Genomic DNA, 16,312 nt, shown 5'->3' on the forward strand with positions numbered 1-16,312 from the left:
AAATAAAACTGACGGACAGCGGAAAAATAATAAACCGAAAACAATCACAGGAAAGAGTATCAAGTTTACCCATTTTAATATGTAATTGCATAAATTACGAAAGATTACCTTAACTATATAAGAACATGCTATCTAAGTAAATAGAAAGTTAGTCTTCGAAAGAAACGGTTTAATAAATGTAACATATCTTTGCAACAAATTAAAAAAAAAGTATGACAGGATAATAAAATCGAGTACGTTAAAAATAGTAAAATGCAAATTGCCGAGCCTAAATTACCTATAGTAACTTAAAATTTCACTCTATTCAACTCATTTTAGCCCTCAATTTCCAGCATTTCAACGAATTTCGCTCATAAAGTCATATATCCAAAATGGGCGGCTAGTCAAATAATAAAAAAGAATCAATTTCTAATCTTTACATAAAAAACTAAACAACTCCCAGTTTCATATTTTCTATTAATAATTTTCATATACCTTTTCTTTTTTAAATTCCTTTTCTGTATCACTATTTTCTATTTAAATGAAAACAAATATTCCCAGGATGTATGAATAACCCTGATAATGACTATATTTAATTAAATTAAAATAGCTTTTTAATAAAAATGGTGTTCAAATAATTTTTTACCATGCTTTCAGTCTTTGAACATTCAACAGATTAAGCCGCAGAATACTACTCTGGTGCCATGAACGATTTTGAATGAAGGAAGAGTTGACAATTTCATATCTGCTTTTTGAAATAATTTATTTTATTTTCGGCATTACTTTTAATTTTGAACATTAATATATTGTTTAGAATATAGAACACAGCTCTTGGACTATTTGAATATTTCGAACAAATGAGGGACAGCTAACTTCCAAATACTTTTATTTATTTATAGTTTTTGTTATTTTTCTGATTTAACCGAAATTCTATAATATTTATGTCCTTCCAGATTAACTGTTTGACATATTTTTTGCACGAAAGGATTGCACTGGCTTACTTAATTTGTTTTCCCTTTATTGTATCACCTAAGCCCCCAGACTAATTATCAGGGGCAGATCTAGAGCAAAATCTTGAGGGGCATGTGACAAGGACGCCAATAAGCAAAATCTGGGGGGGGGGCAATTTGAAAAGGACGCCAATAATTGACCAAGGAACGAGGACACCAGAACCCCCGGATCCGTAAGTGCTTATTATTCAGCAAGTGGTTCGAAACAGATTAAGCAGTTCAATATTTAGTCTTCCTTTCTGGAATTCTTAGATATTTCTCTATTACAGACCCAGACTTGCAAAGCAAGAGGAAACATAACAAAAATGTTTAACCCTGCTACACTACGTTAAAATTTAGATACAAAGTATCTATTGTAAATTACCAAACCAAATACAACAAATATTACTTAACAACTTCAACCTTCTGTGACAAACAGATAATATTTTCGTTAACTCTTCTTCTATTTTAAATCTTTCATCAGGGTTCTTTTGTAAGAAAACCCTATTGCAAAAATAGTTTTTGAAGAAATTTTTATGCAGAGAAAATTTACAAAACTTTTTTTTATTATTATTATCCATACGTTCAGTTAAAGTTATCCAGAAGTTCAATTAAAATTGATAAATTTATCAATATTTCCTGCAGAGAAAATTTACAAAGCATTTTTTTTTTATTTATTATCCAGACGTTCAGTTAAAATTGTATTTTTTTAAAGGGTATCATTCATAAGAATTAAAGATTAGCTACAACTGCACCATTTCTAGGGTTTGCAGCATTTAAAATTCTTTCTTTTTTCAAATTTGGGGGGTTTTTTTTCTTCAAATTTGCAATTTAAGGGTAAACTTTACCATCAAAAATAGTCAATAAATTGTCAGACGATCGATATACTTCAGATAGTTTGTTAATCTGTAATGTCTCGACTGAAAAATTAATATAGTGTAATATATTAGTGAACGAATTCACCATTGGATTGAGCTAAATGCTATACATGCCACACTTAAACAAACAAAAAAGTGATCTGCATATTTCGACAAACAATTGCAACATTATCAGGGTTGACATCTGCGTAAATTAACTAACTGTTTTCCTAGTAAATCTAGATTAATATTATCAGCAAGTAACGTGCTACCGTTAATACAAATACTGGATCTACTTCCTAAAGTTCATCATTTGTAATTGGTTGAATATATCAAAGGAACTATTTACTAGTTTTTTTCTATATTATAAATTCAATGTAGAATTCATAGAATCATTGGCCTTCAAACCAACAAGCAGAAATTCATAGTACTGTATTGCTTGAATAGAAAAACTGACAAATTTATCTTTTCTTATTCCCCTAGGTGATTTTATCGGGTTCTATCGAATTCTTTTGGATCGCAGTACTTGAGACATACAAAATACTAACAATTTTAGGGTTTTTTTTTTAGAAAGAAAGGGTTTATTCATTAACAACATAACAAAACCTGAAGCAAAGCTTGTTTAGATAAATAGTCATACCACTCGGCCTATATGTAAATCACCTTGAAAAAAGCGATGATAATTAGACACAGTAAACAAAACATGAAACGACAAAAAAAAATCAAATAAAAAACGGATTTGTATCTCTCGTCACAAATACATCCAACCAAGAGATCAAGCGGTCTGTTCTATTTAACAAATAAAGAAGTCAAAGAGCATATGACATGACCTTTTTATAAGCCCTATAACAATAGTTTTTCAGCAAACCTCTTAACTTACTCGAGTTTGTTTCCTAAATATTAAAAAACGTTGAGGGAGAATCGAATATCGAATAATTTGTTGTTTTTTTTTTCTTCTCACAAGAAGCTTCATCCTTTTCTGATCCTTCTGTGTTACGAAGTCATCAAAGATACATAAAATGTTGATTGTTGGGATTTAAACAGTCCAATTCAATGACATCAGCTTTATCTTTAATGGGACATAAAACGCTTTGACCAGTTTTATGCTCTAGACTGACTACTCATATTGCGAATTAAACCTTGATATTTTACTCCTAGAACTGGTTCAGCAAAGCTTCGCAAAGTGCGCCCAAAACTCGTGAGATATCAGCAGCATTCTATGCTTACGGAACACAAGGGCCCTGGTTGCATGTAAATATGGCAAAGACTGTGGATATGGCTGATGGCATTGAGGAGTGAGAGTAAGGGCATCTACAATGCTTAGGGCGCGCCTGGAACGTCAGATCCTGCGCCCCAAAGTAAGCTTTATCCTTCTGCATTCCCAATTGGGTTAAATTGGCTACCTTAAACCTTTAAACAGCAAATTATTAGCTGTCCCCATACTTTTAATTATCTTAAAATACTACTGGATGTTGAAAATTTATTAAACATGAATGATGATGATAACAGTTATGAAATAATTGCGAAAATTTGGGCAAATTTTATGATACAAATTCTACCAGGACATAACTTTGCATCAAAATATCCCACTACATGATTCTACTCAGGAGTAGAAAGGGAACTGAACATAAAAATCCACTAGAGTTCTTACCATTATAATCTTGTATGGGAAGGATTGAGAGCGCCAATTCAAATATTTCAATTTAAGGAATACGCTCGTTTAGAAAATTTAAATTAATTTTCAACACAAGATCCCTTATGCGACCTAGTATTATTAAGCGTGAAGGCGACAAATTTGAAATTGCCAACTTCGATAAATTAATTGATAAATTGCTTCATCAATGGCAAGAAAAATTTATTTAACTTCGCGTAACATTTTCACATGCTTAACACCGAAAGTCAAGTCAGTTTACGAGATAGGGCTAAGGAATGGCCAAAAAGGCGTTTTTATTATTTGCGCTCCCATTCCCATGCATTTTGGTTGACCTCGATTGAAATTACCTATTGTCCCTAACACTACTATATTGGGAGCAAAATTTATCAGTGCCAAAACATTGCTAAACACTCCTATTTACCATATTTACCTATGCAAATATGAAAAAAATAAGATGGTCAAGTAGGGGCCACTTTCACACCAGCTAGTTTATGAAAAATTATCGATCAAGCTCTGTCATTTGATTGGTAATTAAGGCACAGGACATAGTTTAAGTGCAGAATCAATTTTGAGCTTCCCTTTTTAAGCAACATCTGATATTTTTCAGACCCAGGTAAACATATCACACAAAAAAGAGATTTAATAACTAAGTACCAACAGTTACCGTAAAAAAAAGATAGACCATAGCCATCTAAAAAGGTGCCACAAACGGTACAGAGGAACCATGGGTGGCAAACCTGAAAGTTTATCTCAAAAGCTTGGAACATCTTGCTCAAAAGCTTAGAAAACTATTGTCGTCATTTGTCCGTCATGTGACAGGAAGGTACGAAAAAAGCAAGACCATTTCTTTAACAATGGCAAACTACCAAAATTAAAGGTTTTGATTGGCAATTTCAAGCTTCAAAATAGTTAGAACGTGACACAAATCTCGGCGCAAAAAAATGTAACCCTGAGTTTATCTAGAACAAAGTCTACAGAAAAAGAGAGGTAAAATGTCAATATAATTTTATCGAGCACTTTATGACTGACATGGAACAAAGATAAGAAGTCAAATAAACTAGAATTGAAATTTTAACAAACATGAAAAAAACAAAATAATTTCGTAAGATATTTTTAGAGGGGCTGATTTTAATAACACGAGTTATAAAATAATAAAAAAAATTACAGGTTCACAGCAACAGCTTTTTTTGGCTTTATGTATTACGTTTTTTAATAGTTAAAACGATTAAATAATAGTATTTTGTGCATATATCGGCACTCCAATCTTTTCTTATTACAAATCCTAAGACTAACAACGAGGAGCTGAAATCAAACAGTTCGTGGTAACGAACTGTAAGTAAGAAGCGACCCGGCTCAATGGTAACCGAAACTCTAGAAAACGGGATTTTGATACCAATAGATACATACGGGGGTAATGTGGGAGGATCTTTCCATGAAGGAAGTTTTCATGGGGGAAGGGACATTGCTATGAAGGGGAGGCCAGATTTCCCAGGATTATTTAAAAAAAGATCAGAAATTAAATTTAAAAAAAACAAGCTTTACAACTGAAAGTAAGGAGCAATATCAAAACTTAAAACGAACAGAAAATATTACGTGTATGATTGGGTTCACCCCCTAGTCAATACCTCGCTCTTTAAGCCAAAGATTTTTTAGTACTTTCATGAGAGCTATTTATTCTAATTAACGGCCTTTGTGATTGAGCGGTGATTTTTAAAGAATTGGAACAAAATTCGAACTTTAGCTTAAAGAGCAAGGTATTGACTAGGGGGCGAAACCCCTAATATACGTATTAAAATTATATGAATATAGAAGTTCGTTACGTAATTTAATTCGTAAGCTACGTATATTTATTACTAATAAAAACGTTCGTAAAGAAAATTCAACAACTTTCGAGGAGGCCACTTAACCAAATAAAAGTAAAAATAATATGCAAATTTTGTTTTAATTATTCATGTACGGTGAGCCAAAATCAAAACCTGCATTAATTCAAAAACGTTCAAAAATTAAATATAAAAAAAAACAAGTTTTTTTCAACTGAAAATAAGGAACGACGTTAAAACTTAAAACGAACATAAATTATTCTGTATATGAGAGGGGCTGTCCCCTCCTCAACGCCTCGCTCTTTACGCTAAAGTTTGACTTTATCACAATTCTATTCTTTTTTAAACAATAAAAAACTTTAGCGTAAAGAGCGAGGCGTTGAGGAGGGGACAGCCCCTTTCATATACGGAATGCTTTCTGTTCGTTTTAAGTTTTCACGTCGTTCCTTACTTTCAGTTAAAAAAAAAACTTTTTTTTTTAATTTAATTGACATCAAGAAGCAGCCATTGGTTGGAAATATACAGCGTCACGTCCCGACGAGTCGTTTATACCGTCTAGAGATGGCTATCTCCTCTATTGACCAAGGCATATATTTTCTTCGGTTCAAGCAAAGTGCATACGAGTATATCTTTACGTAATACTATCGAATAATAAATAGCTATTTATCTTAATAGTAAGTACTGGCGTGGTATAGTGAGTTTGTAGGTATTTTAAGTTGACATATTCAATTGTCTAGCTACGCAAAACGAAGTAAGAGGACCAAAAGAGATTCAGCATCGCGAAATTTTGTCAACGTATTATTTTTCAGCTCTAGTACATATTCAAAAAGGTTAAGCACCTGATAGATTGCCAATTTCTAAAGAATAATTCTGTCCCGTGATGAGCCAACTAATATAAATGCAACATAATATGTCTCTGGTTCAACGATTGAGAGAAACCCAAGTAAAAAATCCAATTCACATTCTTCACCAGTTACTAGAAAGATGTGTCACATAGTGCAATGGAAGATTTCACTGAATGGAGGAAATATGTTGAAGAAACTGACTTTTTTTGCGTCTCAGCAGCAATTCTACAGCCACGATAGAGCCTTAAAGTGCACCTATTCTCCTCTACAATTCTACCTTGCGAAAGGTCCGTTCACAATGAGACTTTACTAGTACTAACCTATAGCTACCACTAATTTGAACCAATTAGATTTTTATAAAATTTCTTGATTGACTGGAAAATTCTATGAAAAAATCTGATTGATCAGACTATTGCTAGCTAAATCTCATATTAGTAACTTTTCAGTGTGAATAGCCCTTAAGAAAGGAAAATGGAATGTATAAGACCCTGAAATTTTATTTTAAAGGTTCATTTCTTGCGTTCATTGATACATTTGGGGAAAGAATGTATTTCAATCCACTCTGATTTTGGGTAGCCTGCACTATAATGAAGCCGTATATTACACCTAATTAATCAACTTATTTATCTTGTAAGTAATTTTACACAATAAACAAACGAGCCATGGCTTTTCTGCGGATATCTTTTCATAGCCCTGGTTTTTTGAGCCTCAAGGACTTTTTATAGACTCATTTTGATAGTCCGAGGGAAATATATATGTGATTTCTCCCAGTGCATACTTTGCTTCCTAAGGTTGAATCCACGGTCTTGCCGGTGGGGGTCTTCGCTAAGCTCTTCGAGGAGACCAGGTAAGCCCACAAGATATCATTTTCCTCACCTAAGAGATACGTTTCCCAACAAGAGGTAGGAACTGAGATATCACTTTTTGCTCATCGCAAAGATCCACTATAGGCAAAGAGAAATGGTATGTCGAGGCCCGTTCTAATCTCCTCAAAGAGCTTAGAAGGAACCACCATCTTGACTACCGAAGAGTATATTAGTTTAAGTTAGTCCAATACACTAACATATTAATAAAGTACAGAAATGCAGCTCAATTGAATTACAAATTATTTTTCTTTTACTCGTTATAGAAACTAAAGTTAGAGAACTTGTCCTGGTTTTTGGAATTTAGCCCTCCTTCAAATCAGATTTTATAAGTGTACTAATGGCTAATAATAGCTAATTTAATATAGCTAAATACTGATAAATTAACACAGACGTCTAATCATCCAAATTAAGGAATAGTTAGTTTCAAGTCTATCCCAAAAAGAAAGCAAAATAGATGTAATAAAAACTTTAACATTTGTATTCTGGATAGACCTTTGTAAGCATAAGCTTCCCTTCTTTTTATAGGACTGTTTTTTTTTCTATTTTGATCAGTTAAAACTACATTTTTGCCATAACAGAAGATATGCGATAAACAGATCGTACCACTTTATTATTTATTCGTTAGAAGAAAATCTCTTATCAAATTCATTGTGATGGCGCAATTTTCATGAGCCAATCTCATGCAAAAATTGAAAAATTATCACTTTTTAAAATTTGGAGTGAAATCATATTCTTCTATCTTAAATTTTCTTCCGATTTGTTTTCCTTTTGTATCGACTTATTAAAATAAACAGCTATATTTTTTGAAGAAAATAAGACGTACCAGCTGAGCCTCCTTTACAGCCACCAAGGATAACACGAGCCCTTGCTTTGCAATCATCAGGAAAATCAGGACTATCCAACAGGACGGGGTAAGACACCAAAGCTACAACCTAAAATAAGCACACAAATTTCCACAAAAAAGCACTTAACTAACCTTCTTCCACTATATAGCTATATATTCGCATTTCTGTGAGGGAGGGGGGAAGGATGAATAAAGAGCATTTTTTTATCAACAGTTTCCCGATTTTCACGGAAGGTCCTTTGAATCTATCTATGGAGGATGAACATAAGGGACAAACCAGAATGGGTTGAATCTATGTCGATTCAATGCAAAATTGTTTACACTGAAAGATAAAAAGCCACAAAGTTGATTATTTTTTTTCTCTCATGAAATTCAATACAATTTGAAACCTGAAATCTAGAAACTATCAACACAGGGATCTTATAAGTTTAAAACGTGTATAATTCTTCTGAATATTAAAACCAGGAGTGCAGGTTGGGTATACTGGCTAGGGGGGAAGGAAAAACTTCGTAGAAAATCCAAGAGGCCAATCATATGGAAAATATAAGAAATTATTGTAGAATTCAAAGTAATCCTGATATTTAGGGGCAACCAGGAGTGGGGTATGGACCATAAATCCTTTTTTTTTGTTGCTTCAAAATTATGAAATTTTAGGGCAGTATTAAATTTTTGTCAATTCTATCACATTGAACAGTGAAAATAAATAAACAAAACTTATTCGTTAAATCTGAAACCACTTTTCCTCAACTAACCATCCGTTAATTCGTAAAGACAACTACACCTTCTCCAAAGCTTTTTGGTGCCATATGTTTTAGTCTCATTTTTGTTGATTTTTTTTTACCCTCGTTTCTTTTCCCTTTTTTGATTTGGCATCCGCTGCTACCCAAAACTGCGCGACTGCATATGGAAGCCTTTTTAATTAAAAGCTTGACTCCCAAATTTCCTTAATTTGTTAAGATATGTGTGGTTATGTAAGCTACCAATTGACCAATTCAAACAATCAAATTTCAGTTTCACTGTCCTTGATACTTGAACTACCCCAAGTCCCAATCTTTAGTAGAGAAATGTCAGATTCATTTCTATAGTTGGTATTGATCATCTAAATAGCATATTCTCCATATTTCCCACGATCAGTTGCAGATTTTCTGGGATGCAAGCATTCTCAAATAAGGTCTTACGAGTATTTATAGCTCGTTGGCTCTTTCTACCCCACCCCCCAAGAGTTTTATCATTCGTAAATAGCATTATAGACAGCATCTTATTAAATAATTGCACCATGGTACGACAAATGTACATGTTAAAAACTAACATACTGGAGATAATAAACATACGAAAAAAAACAGGAGAGTAGTCAGTATTTTTGTTAGATAAAAATTTGTTTTTTTCAAGAAAATATACTTATAGTCAGGGTCGTATCCAGTATTTTTGCTCGGGAGGGGGGGTACACAAAAAAAATTTGCTTCTATGCATTTCTGTTACGTTTTTACGAGTGGGAAAAACATTTCAGGGGGGGGGGTCGAACCCCCTAATCCCCGCCTCCTGTATACAGCCTTGCTTATGGTTAAGGTAAAGTGACCCTCATGGCCCCACCTCGTGAGCTATCAATATTTCGTTACACAACAGAAATCATTCATTTAGCGTTCACAAAAGAATGTGTTAACGGGAATTTGCCGTGTAAATTAATCAAACAATTCAGTTCAATTTCGAAGGAAAGTGCCAATAATCAAATATTTCAACCTGAACACGTCATTCTGTGCCTGAACTGCTAAGCAGATGCAATAAGCTTGCTCAATTTACAGTTACATCAAACGAACTCCGTAATGTAAATGAACTTCGGGTAAATGATGTTTTCTAGAATGGGTATACAGCTAAGAATATTAATTTGCTTGCATGTAAGGCTTAGATAAGCAAACAATTAAAATGAAAATGATAAATTACCTGTCTGATGAAAGTAATAGGAGATTGGCCCATGGCATGAGCATCTCCAATATTTGCCTTTATTACTTCATTAAATGGTTTTTTCTCTCCCTGAAAACGAAGAAAAAAAACAATAGAAGTACAGGATGGACTGAGAAAACATGACGTTTTGATAATCTGAAATTAAGGAGTGCTAAAAAAAAAACTTATAGCTGAAAGCAAAACTGTCTAAATCAGCCCCTAAAAACTATTGTCCAAATATATGGACCGAAAATAACCTAATCCAGACATTCTAGACGGCGCAATCTTACAGCCCAGTATTTCAACCCACACTCCATTAAATATGTGGAAAAGCTTTTAAGGGTTACATCCTAGTCTATGCCCTTAAAAATTTCTGAGCGTTTTAATTTGACTCTCGTTCTTTACTCCTTTAAAAATGGAAATTTCCTTGTATAAGTGAGTTTGCGTAGCCGTCGTGTGACGCATCCAAATAAAAACGAAAGTGAAAAACAATACATTTTGAATAATAGTACATTGACAACTCATCAGAGCACAGAATCGCCTGGGGCCAAAGCAGCAGCGCAAAGCCGTGCCACGTTCTCGCAGAGCCACAAATTGGGGGGCAGGGGGCATTTCGTCCCACCTAGATGGAAAAAACGTGTTTTTTGTATTTTCATTAAAAATTACCCTTCTTTGATATTTTCGTTGGAATAAATCGATAAAATAAAATTGCCCCATAAATTTAAAAAAATAAATTTACCCCCCCCCCCCCCAACAAAAATAAATCGTGTATAGGTGGCACCGCTTTCTTGACTATATTTATCTCATTGTCGCCACACCTCAAAAGAGAGGTTTTGTGACAGGCAGGTTTGAACCACGGTTCCATAGAATTTCCAGGCATGGGCGTAATCTAAAAAGTTGTATTGGATTAGATAATAAGCTTTTTAGCCAACACTGGCTCTTTAAGAGCAGAACATTACTCGGAAAAGCAGGAGCTTCATTTTCCCAAATCATGAAGCAAGGGAGCTGGAATTCAGGATAGAGGTTTTTAAACAGGCTAATTTCTGATGATCAAGTGTTTTTTATTTTCTAGTTTATCAAATTTTATCAAAATTTTAATCTTTCGGTACAAACCCTAATTAATTCTTGTGGGGCGAAAGATTAGAGAAATGAACATTTACTTTAAATAAATGCTGGATTAGGCTTGCATTTTTTCTTCTTTTTTTAGCCAAACAAGTGGCTAAAAAGTAGCACAAGAGCAGAAACAGCAGGGGTTCTAACTTCCTAAGCTGAGGGATGTGGGCCTGAAATTCTTCGTATAAGGGATTTTAGATGTTTTAAGCTTAAGAAGCTTTTTGTTCTATCAGCTATTTACATTTCTAAAATAACAATATTGTCACTGTGAGACAGCCATTTGCCGAAATCGAAATATGTGTGACCGAAACTTGTTAGATTGAAAAATCTCTTTCAAATGAATTTTTGATCAATTCAATTAATTTGGCTTGTAGTTGTAGGAATAAAAAATATTTCCAAATACACACCCAGACATGAAAAAAAGGAGAGGTTGCAACTCCCTTATTCAAGCATCAAGGGAACTGAAACCAAGGTATTAGAGTTTTTAGAAGAAAGATTTGACGATCCAACGTTTGATTCTTTAGCTTTATCAATTCATTAAATAATTCGTTTTTGCCTTTTTGACATCTTCTACTACAATCCGTTCAATATGATGTCTCATAGAAAAAAGCAGAGAGGCTCGGCTGCTACTTGGTAAAAATACTAGTTTCGACATGATTTTGCTTCAGGGTACTAAAAACCCGCACATAAAATTCCGTAAATACGACGAACAAACGATAAAATTCTTACTCTGTTCCGACCCTCTGTTTTTTTTTTTTTTTTCCTTCTCACAATGACTAATATTTTGCCTGTACTACTCTGATTAAAGTATAAAACTTCCGAAATAACTGTTACTCCTTCTATATCAAGATTACACTGCAAATTTTTCTCGATCCCTGATTTTTAGTTTCATCCTCCATTATCACTCTTTATAACTATGCTGACCACAATACCTTATAGCTGTATTTAACAAAATAAAGGGATTAATCGAGCATACGAGCAGAATGATTTGCTATGAAAACAAATGCTACTACTACTTCTAACAACCCATCACAGCACCATACTGCCCGAGATCAACATAGCTACGCAGGATCTTCCTCCGGCCTTATCCCCGCATAATCTCTATCTTTATACCCTCCCAGGAAGTTCCCACTTCCTTTAAATCTTTCTTTATGACATCCTCCCATCCCAACCGCAAACGATCTGCTTCCCGTTTAGCCCTAGACGGTTGGCCGAAAAGGAAAAAAAATACAGTGTGGTGACAAAGGCGGATCACAAGGCGGAGACAATTCAGCTCAGATACCAAAATGAATTAACTTACCGATGCTAATTCTTTTTCTATTTGAGAAGCACGAATAACAAGAGGACCTCTAACTGCATACTCCATCACTCTTAAATGCGGATTCATGTTATCTAATGTTACAACTCGATCCATGTCTGAACCATTTAATAGAGCGGTAGTACTCATGTTACAACCTGAAAAGACGAAAGAGTACCACATCAAATTATTGGCAGCAGGATCTTAACAAAGTTCTTATGCTTCTATCTCAACTGTCATCCTAAGTACCCCTAAAAAAGCTGTCTGGTCATTTAAAGCTGCAGACTTTATTGATGTGAATCTTACTTCTTCCCCAATGTCTGAATAACCGTGTCAGAAGTAGTAAATCTGCATGCTTTCTGCAGTGCTAAAAGTTCCTTTTTAAAGGTTGGACTTTCTGCAAAGCTAAATTTCTTCAAATTTCAAACTGTAACTGAATCTTTTAATGCATTTACCTTAATTTAAGGACTAATTTAGTAATTTAGGACTTCTTCCTAAACAGCCTCTGAATGATAAATTGAAGAGAAAGCAATGAATCTACATGTACAAAGCTAGGCGAGGCGCACAATCTACCATTCCGCTTGGGTTCTCCAATTATACAAAAAAAAAAAAAAATCTTGCATGGTTTTAATTTCAACAAGACGCGGCACGGCCACCTTTCTACTAAAATGTATCAATGAGGCATGTCTTGACATAGGCTGTTTGCATAATTGGATCCCTCGTCTTCGGGGCTACATGCGTGATGACATCCCTGGAGACGTATTTTCTTCAAGATTTTCAACAAATTCGATTGAAATTGTTATCTTGAATTTCGCCTATGCAGTGCCAAGGGAAGACCTGGGAGTATAAAGGGCACAAGGGGGAGGGGTAGTATACCGCCTAATCTATTTCGTCAGCAAAAAAGGGCACTGGGTCTTCGAATTTGTGAATGAACGAGGTATCCCATCAACCGCTTTTTACGATCATCTATTGTATACGAAGAGCAAGAGATAAAGATTTATGGAAGATGTGGCTCATATTAGGTCTACACTAACAAGTACTTTAAAAACCTTTTAATATTATTACTTTAAAAAACATTCTATTAAACCTATGATGCAAATGAAACACCATTTGAGATATTTACTTATGCCTACTCTTTTGAACTTATTAGCCAACCACTATCAAACACTATAATGCAATACTAGCTTCTCAATTAAAACCAAGGAGCTCATAAATTCTTCCATACTAACAGTGTGGTAGAAACTTGAAGGAACTTGTGAAACATGTATGGCAAATCCTACGATTTGCTTTACGATGCTTAAATTGCAATTTCAACTTCATCTTTGTACTTAAGGACTTAAAAATTCCTTAAATACTAATTTGGGAAAATCAAACATCATTTGAAATTAGATTAGTAAAACAAAATTGCTAGATACGCATTTAACCTGTTGACGCCAAAAAACCAAAGTTCATAGGAAGTTTGAGCCGCGATTTGAATCTCTAATTTTGTGAGAAAAAAAGAAGAAAAACTGCTCAATTACATTTTGTCTTTAGTAAAGTGCAAATGACAGTTTAGCCCTTGGGTAGTTTTGGGGGTTTGGCATCACCACGCTTATTTGAGGTAGAAAATAGCTTTGAAATCCATGGATACATTGGTGGAAATCAAAAGCTGAATATAAAGAGTATGCGCTCCATGTTGTGTTTTACTTTAGGACGCTCATATTGCAATATGAGCAATATAATCCTTAAATTCTGCTACTGTCTTTGGGCTTTGGATTCGCCCCAATATTTGCCCGAGATTTGTAATGAGTGAGCAAAGCCCATCATAACAAACTATTATTGTGGAAACAGAAAGCAGGGGCGTCCCGAGGCTCATTTTATTGAGGCGGCGATCTTCGTAAATTTTACCGAATCGCTACCTGATTTATGCCGAATTTTCTGCAGAAATCAAGAATTTTGCTAAACTTCAGCCGATTTTGCAAAATTTCTGCCGAAATTTTGCCAAAAATGCCAAAAAAGTTGGGGATGGGGGGGGGGGGCTCCCCCCATGTAGGATACATGTACGTACCCTACATGCATGTAGGGTGCATAGTGTGTTTGTTTTTAGGAAATTCGTATTGCAACTACAGTAGCGTTGCCAACACGGAACAACTGAACCGTTTTTGGGACAATTTAGAGGTCCTGGTATAATGCGGTAAATTCGGACATTTTATGGTCCATCCAAAATTTCTAGTATATTATGGTTGTATTTACCTGGGCAAGTTTAACTTTTTTGAAATTTTTGAAACTCCTCCAGTGAATTCCTAGGGATAAAAAGAAAAGGGATTTTGTCGAACGCAAACGCGACGCAAAAAAAAAATCTCCGCAAATTCGAAGACTAATCATCCACGAGAAACAGGGATCAAATTTCACTTATAGTCAGAGCCTCAGGAAAAATGTGTACATTATTAGCATAATTTACGTCACATTCTAACTTCGTATCGCTGGTTAACGCTACGTTGACAAAGTAAATGCAGAGGCTATCTAACTGCCTATAGGCAAATAGCTCACGCAATCAAAGCGCTCTACTATTTTACTTCAAGTCCATTATTAGATGATTTTTACGATGAGATGTGAATGCACAGTTTATATAATTATCCAGTATGATCTTTCCCTATCTCACCCATTATAAAAACCCGGACCAAGGTGCGAGTGCTCCAGAGAACGTTTTTGCAGATAGAAACATAAGCGGAATCAGATCTTTTCACGGGTAGACAAGTCAGACTGTGATCTAATCGGAAACAAGTGGAAACCCGCTATTACGAATAATGCACTTTGTTGGAAACAATCGGAAACAGACTAACCCGCTAATGCAGAAAGAAGTGGGAGGAGCCTTTTGTTCGCACCGAGAACGAAGACCAGAAATGATCTGCGATAAGCTTACTGGATAATTATATGAACTATATGTGAATGTGACAAAGTGAATGCAAATTGACAAAGTGAATGCAGAGGTTATTCACTTTAAATTGGAATTGTTAGGAGATAATTTGACTAAATAATATATTAATGTCTTCACTTTCTATATTTGTTGTATCTCCAATAATTTTTTTTTAATTAATTAACTCTTCGCTTTCCAAAGTTCAGTAACAAAAATTGTAATTAAAGAGCATTTTCCACAATTTTTTTTTCCAAACATTGAATAATATAAAAACAAGCTTCGATGACATAAATGCTTACCAGAAAAATTTAGATTTGAAAATGCACGGGCTATGCCTCCGGATAAACAAAACTTAACTACTGGCTATTTTCAACTAAAAGTAAGGATCAACATTAAAACTTAAACGAACAGAAATTATTACGTATATGAAGGGGATACCTCCTCCTCAATACATAGCTCTTCACACTAACGTTATTTAGAATGTTCAAACAGCTATTTTGTTCTAAATTAAGGAGCCTTGTGCTTCACTTGCTGTTCGTAAAGGATCGGGATACAAAGTCATACCTTAGCATAAAGAGCAAAGTATTTAAGAGGGGACCTCCCCCATACACCACCACTGAAAATTCCCCAGAGAAAATTCACCTCCCGAAAAATGTCTTTTTACTTCCCTATAACAAATGCTATGTGTAAGCAATAGGCAATGGCCCTTTCTTTTTTGAATTAAATGAAAAAACAAGTTTTTTAACTGAAAGTAAGAAACGACACTAAAACTTAAAACGAACAGAAATTATTCTGTATATGAAAGGTGCTGTTCCCTCCTCAACGCCTCGCTCTTTACACTAAAGTTTGACTTTGTCACAACTTTACTTTTTAAAATAATAAAAACTTTAGCGTAATAATAACTTTAGGCTTTGAGGAGGGGACAACCCCTTTTCATATACGGAAATATTTCTGTTCAATTTAAGTTTTAATGTTGCTCCTTACTTTCAGTTAAAAGAAAAATATTTTTGTATTTCATTATTTCTGAACGCTTTTCAACTATTTCAGGTTCGAATTTGGCTCACCGTAGGCCTATATGAAAAATTAAAACCAAATTTGAAAATGAATTTTGGAATATTTATTCCTTATATGGAGGGTTGCCCCCTCCTCGTTATCTTTACTCGCTAAAGTTGTTAGCACTTTTAAAAAGGCTTCCTAATCTAATTAAAAAGCCC

The 16,312-nt window shown here is 34.4% G+C and overlaps 1 protein-coding gene across 1 annotated transcript in view; it reads right to left on the bottom strand.

Moving 5' to 3' along the window:
- The window catches only part of LOC148952133 (alanine aminotransferase 1), a 68,508-nt gene that overhangs the window by 28,759 nt on the left and 23,437 nt on the right, over positions 1–16,312 (bottom strand). Inside the window, exons 2-4 of the mRNA XM_089089577.1 lie at positions 12,206–12,360; positions 9,793–9,882; positions 7,834–7,942 (exon numbers count right to left, since the gene is read on the bottom strand). Of these exons, the coding sequence (XP_088945703.1) occupies positions 7,834–7,942; positions 9,793–9,882; positions 12,206–12,360 (354 nt within the window). The remainder of the gene's footprint in view (positions 1–7,833; positions 7,943–9,792; positions 9,883–12,205; positions 12,361–16,312) is intronic.

This window comes from Artemia sp. Qi Xiang Cuo, chromosome 5 (genome assembly GCF_049724085.1).
Source record: "Artemia sp. Qi Xiang Cuo chromosome 5, ASM4972408v1, whole genome shotgun sequence".
NCBI lineage: Eukaryota > Metazoa > Arthropoda > Branchiopoda > Anostraca > Artemiidae > Artemia > Artemia sp. Qi Xiang Cuo.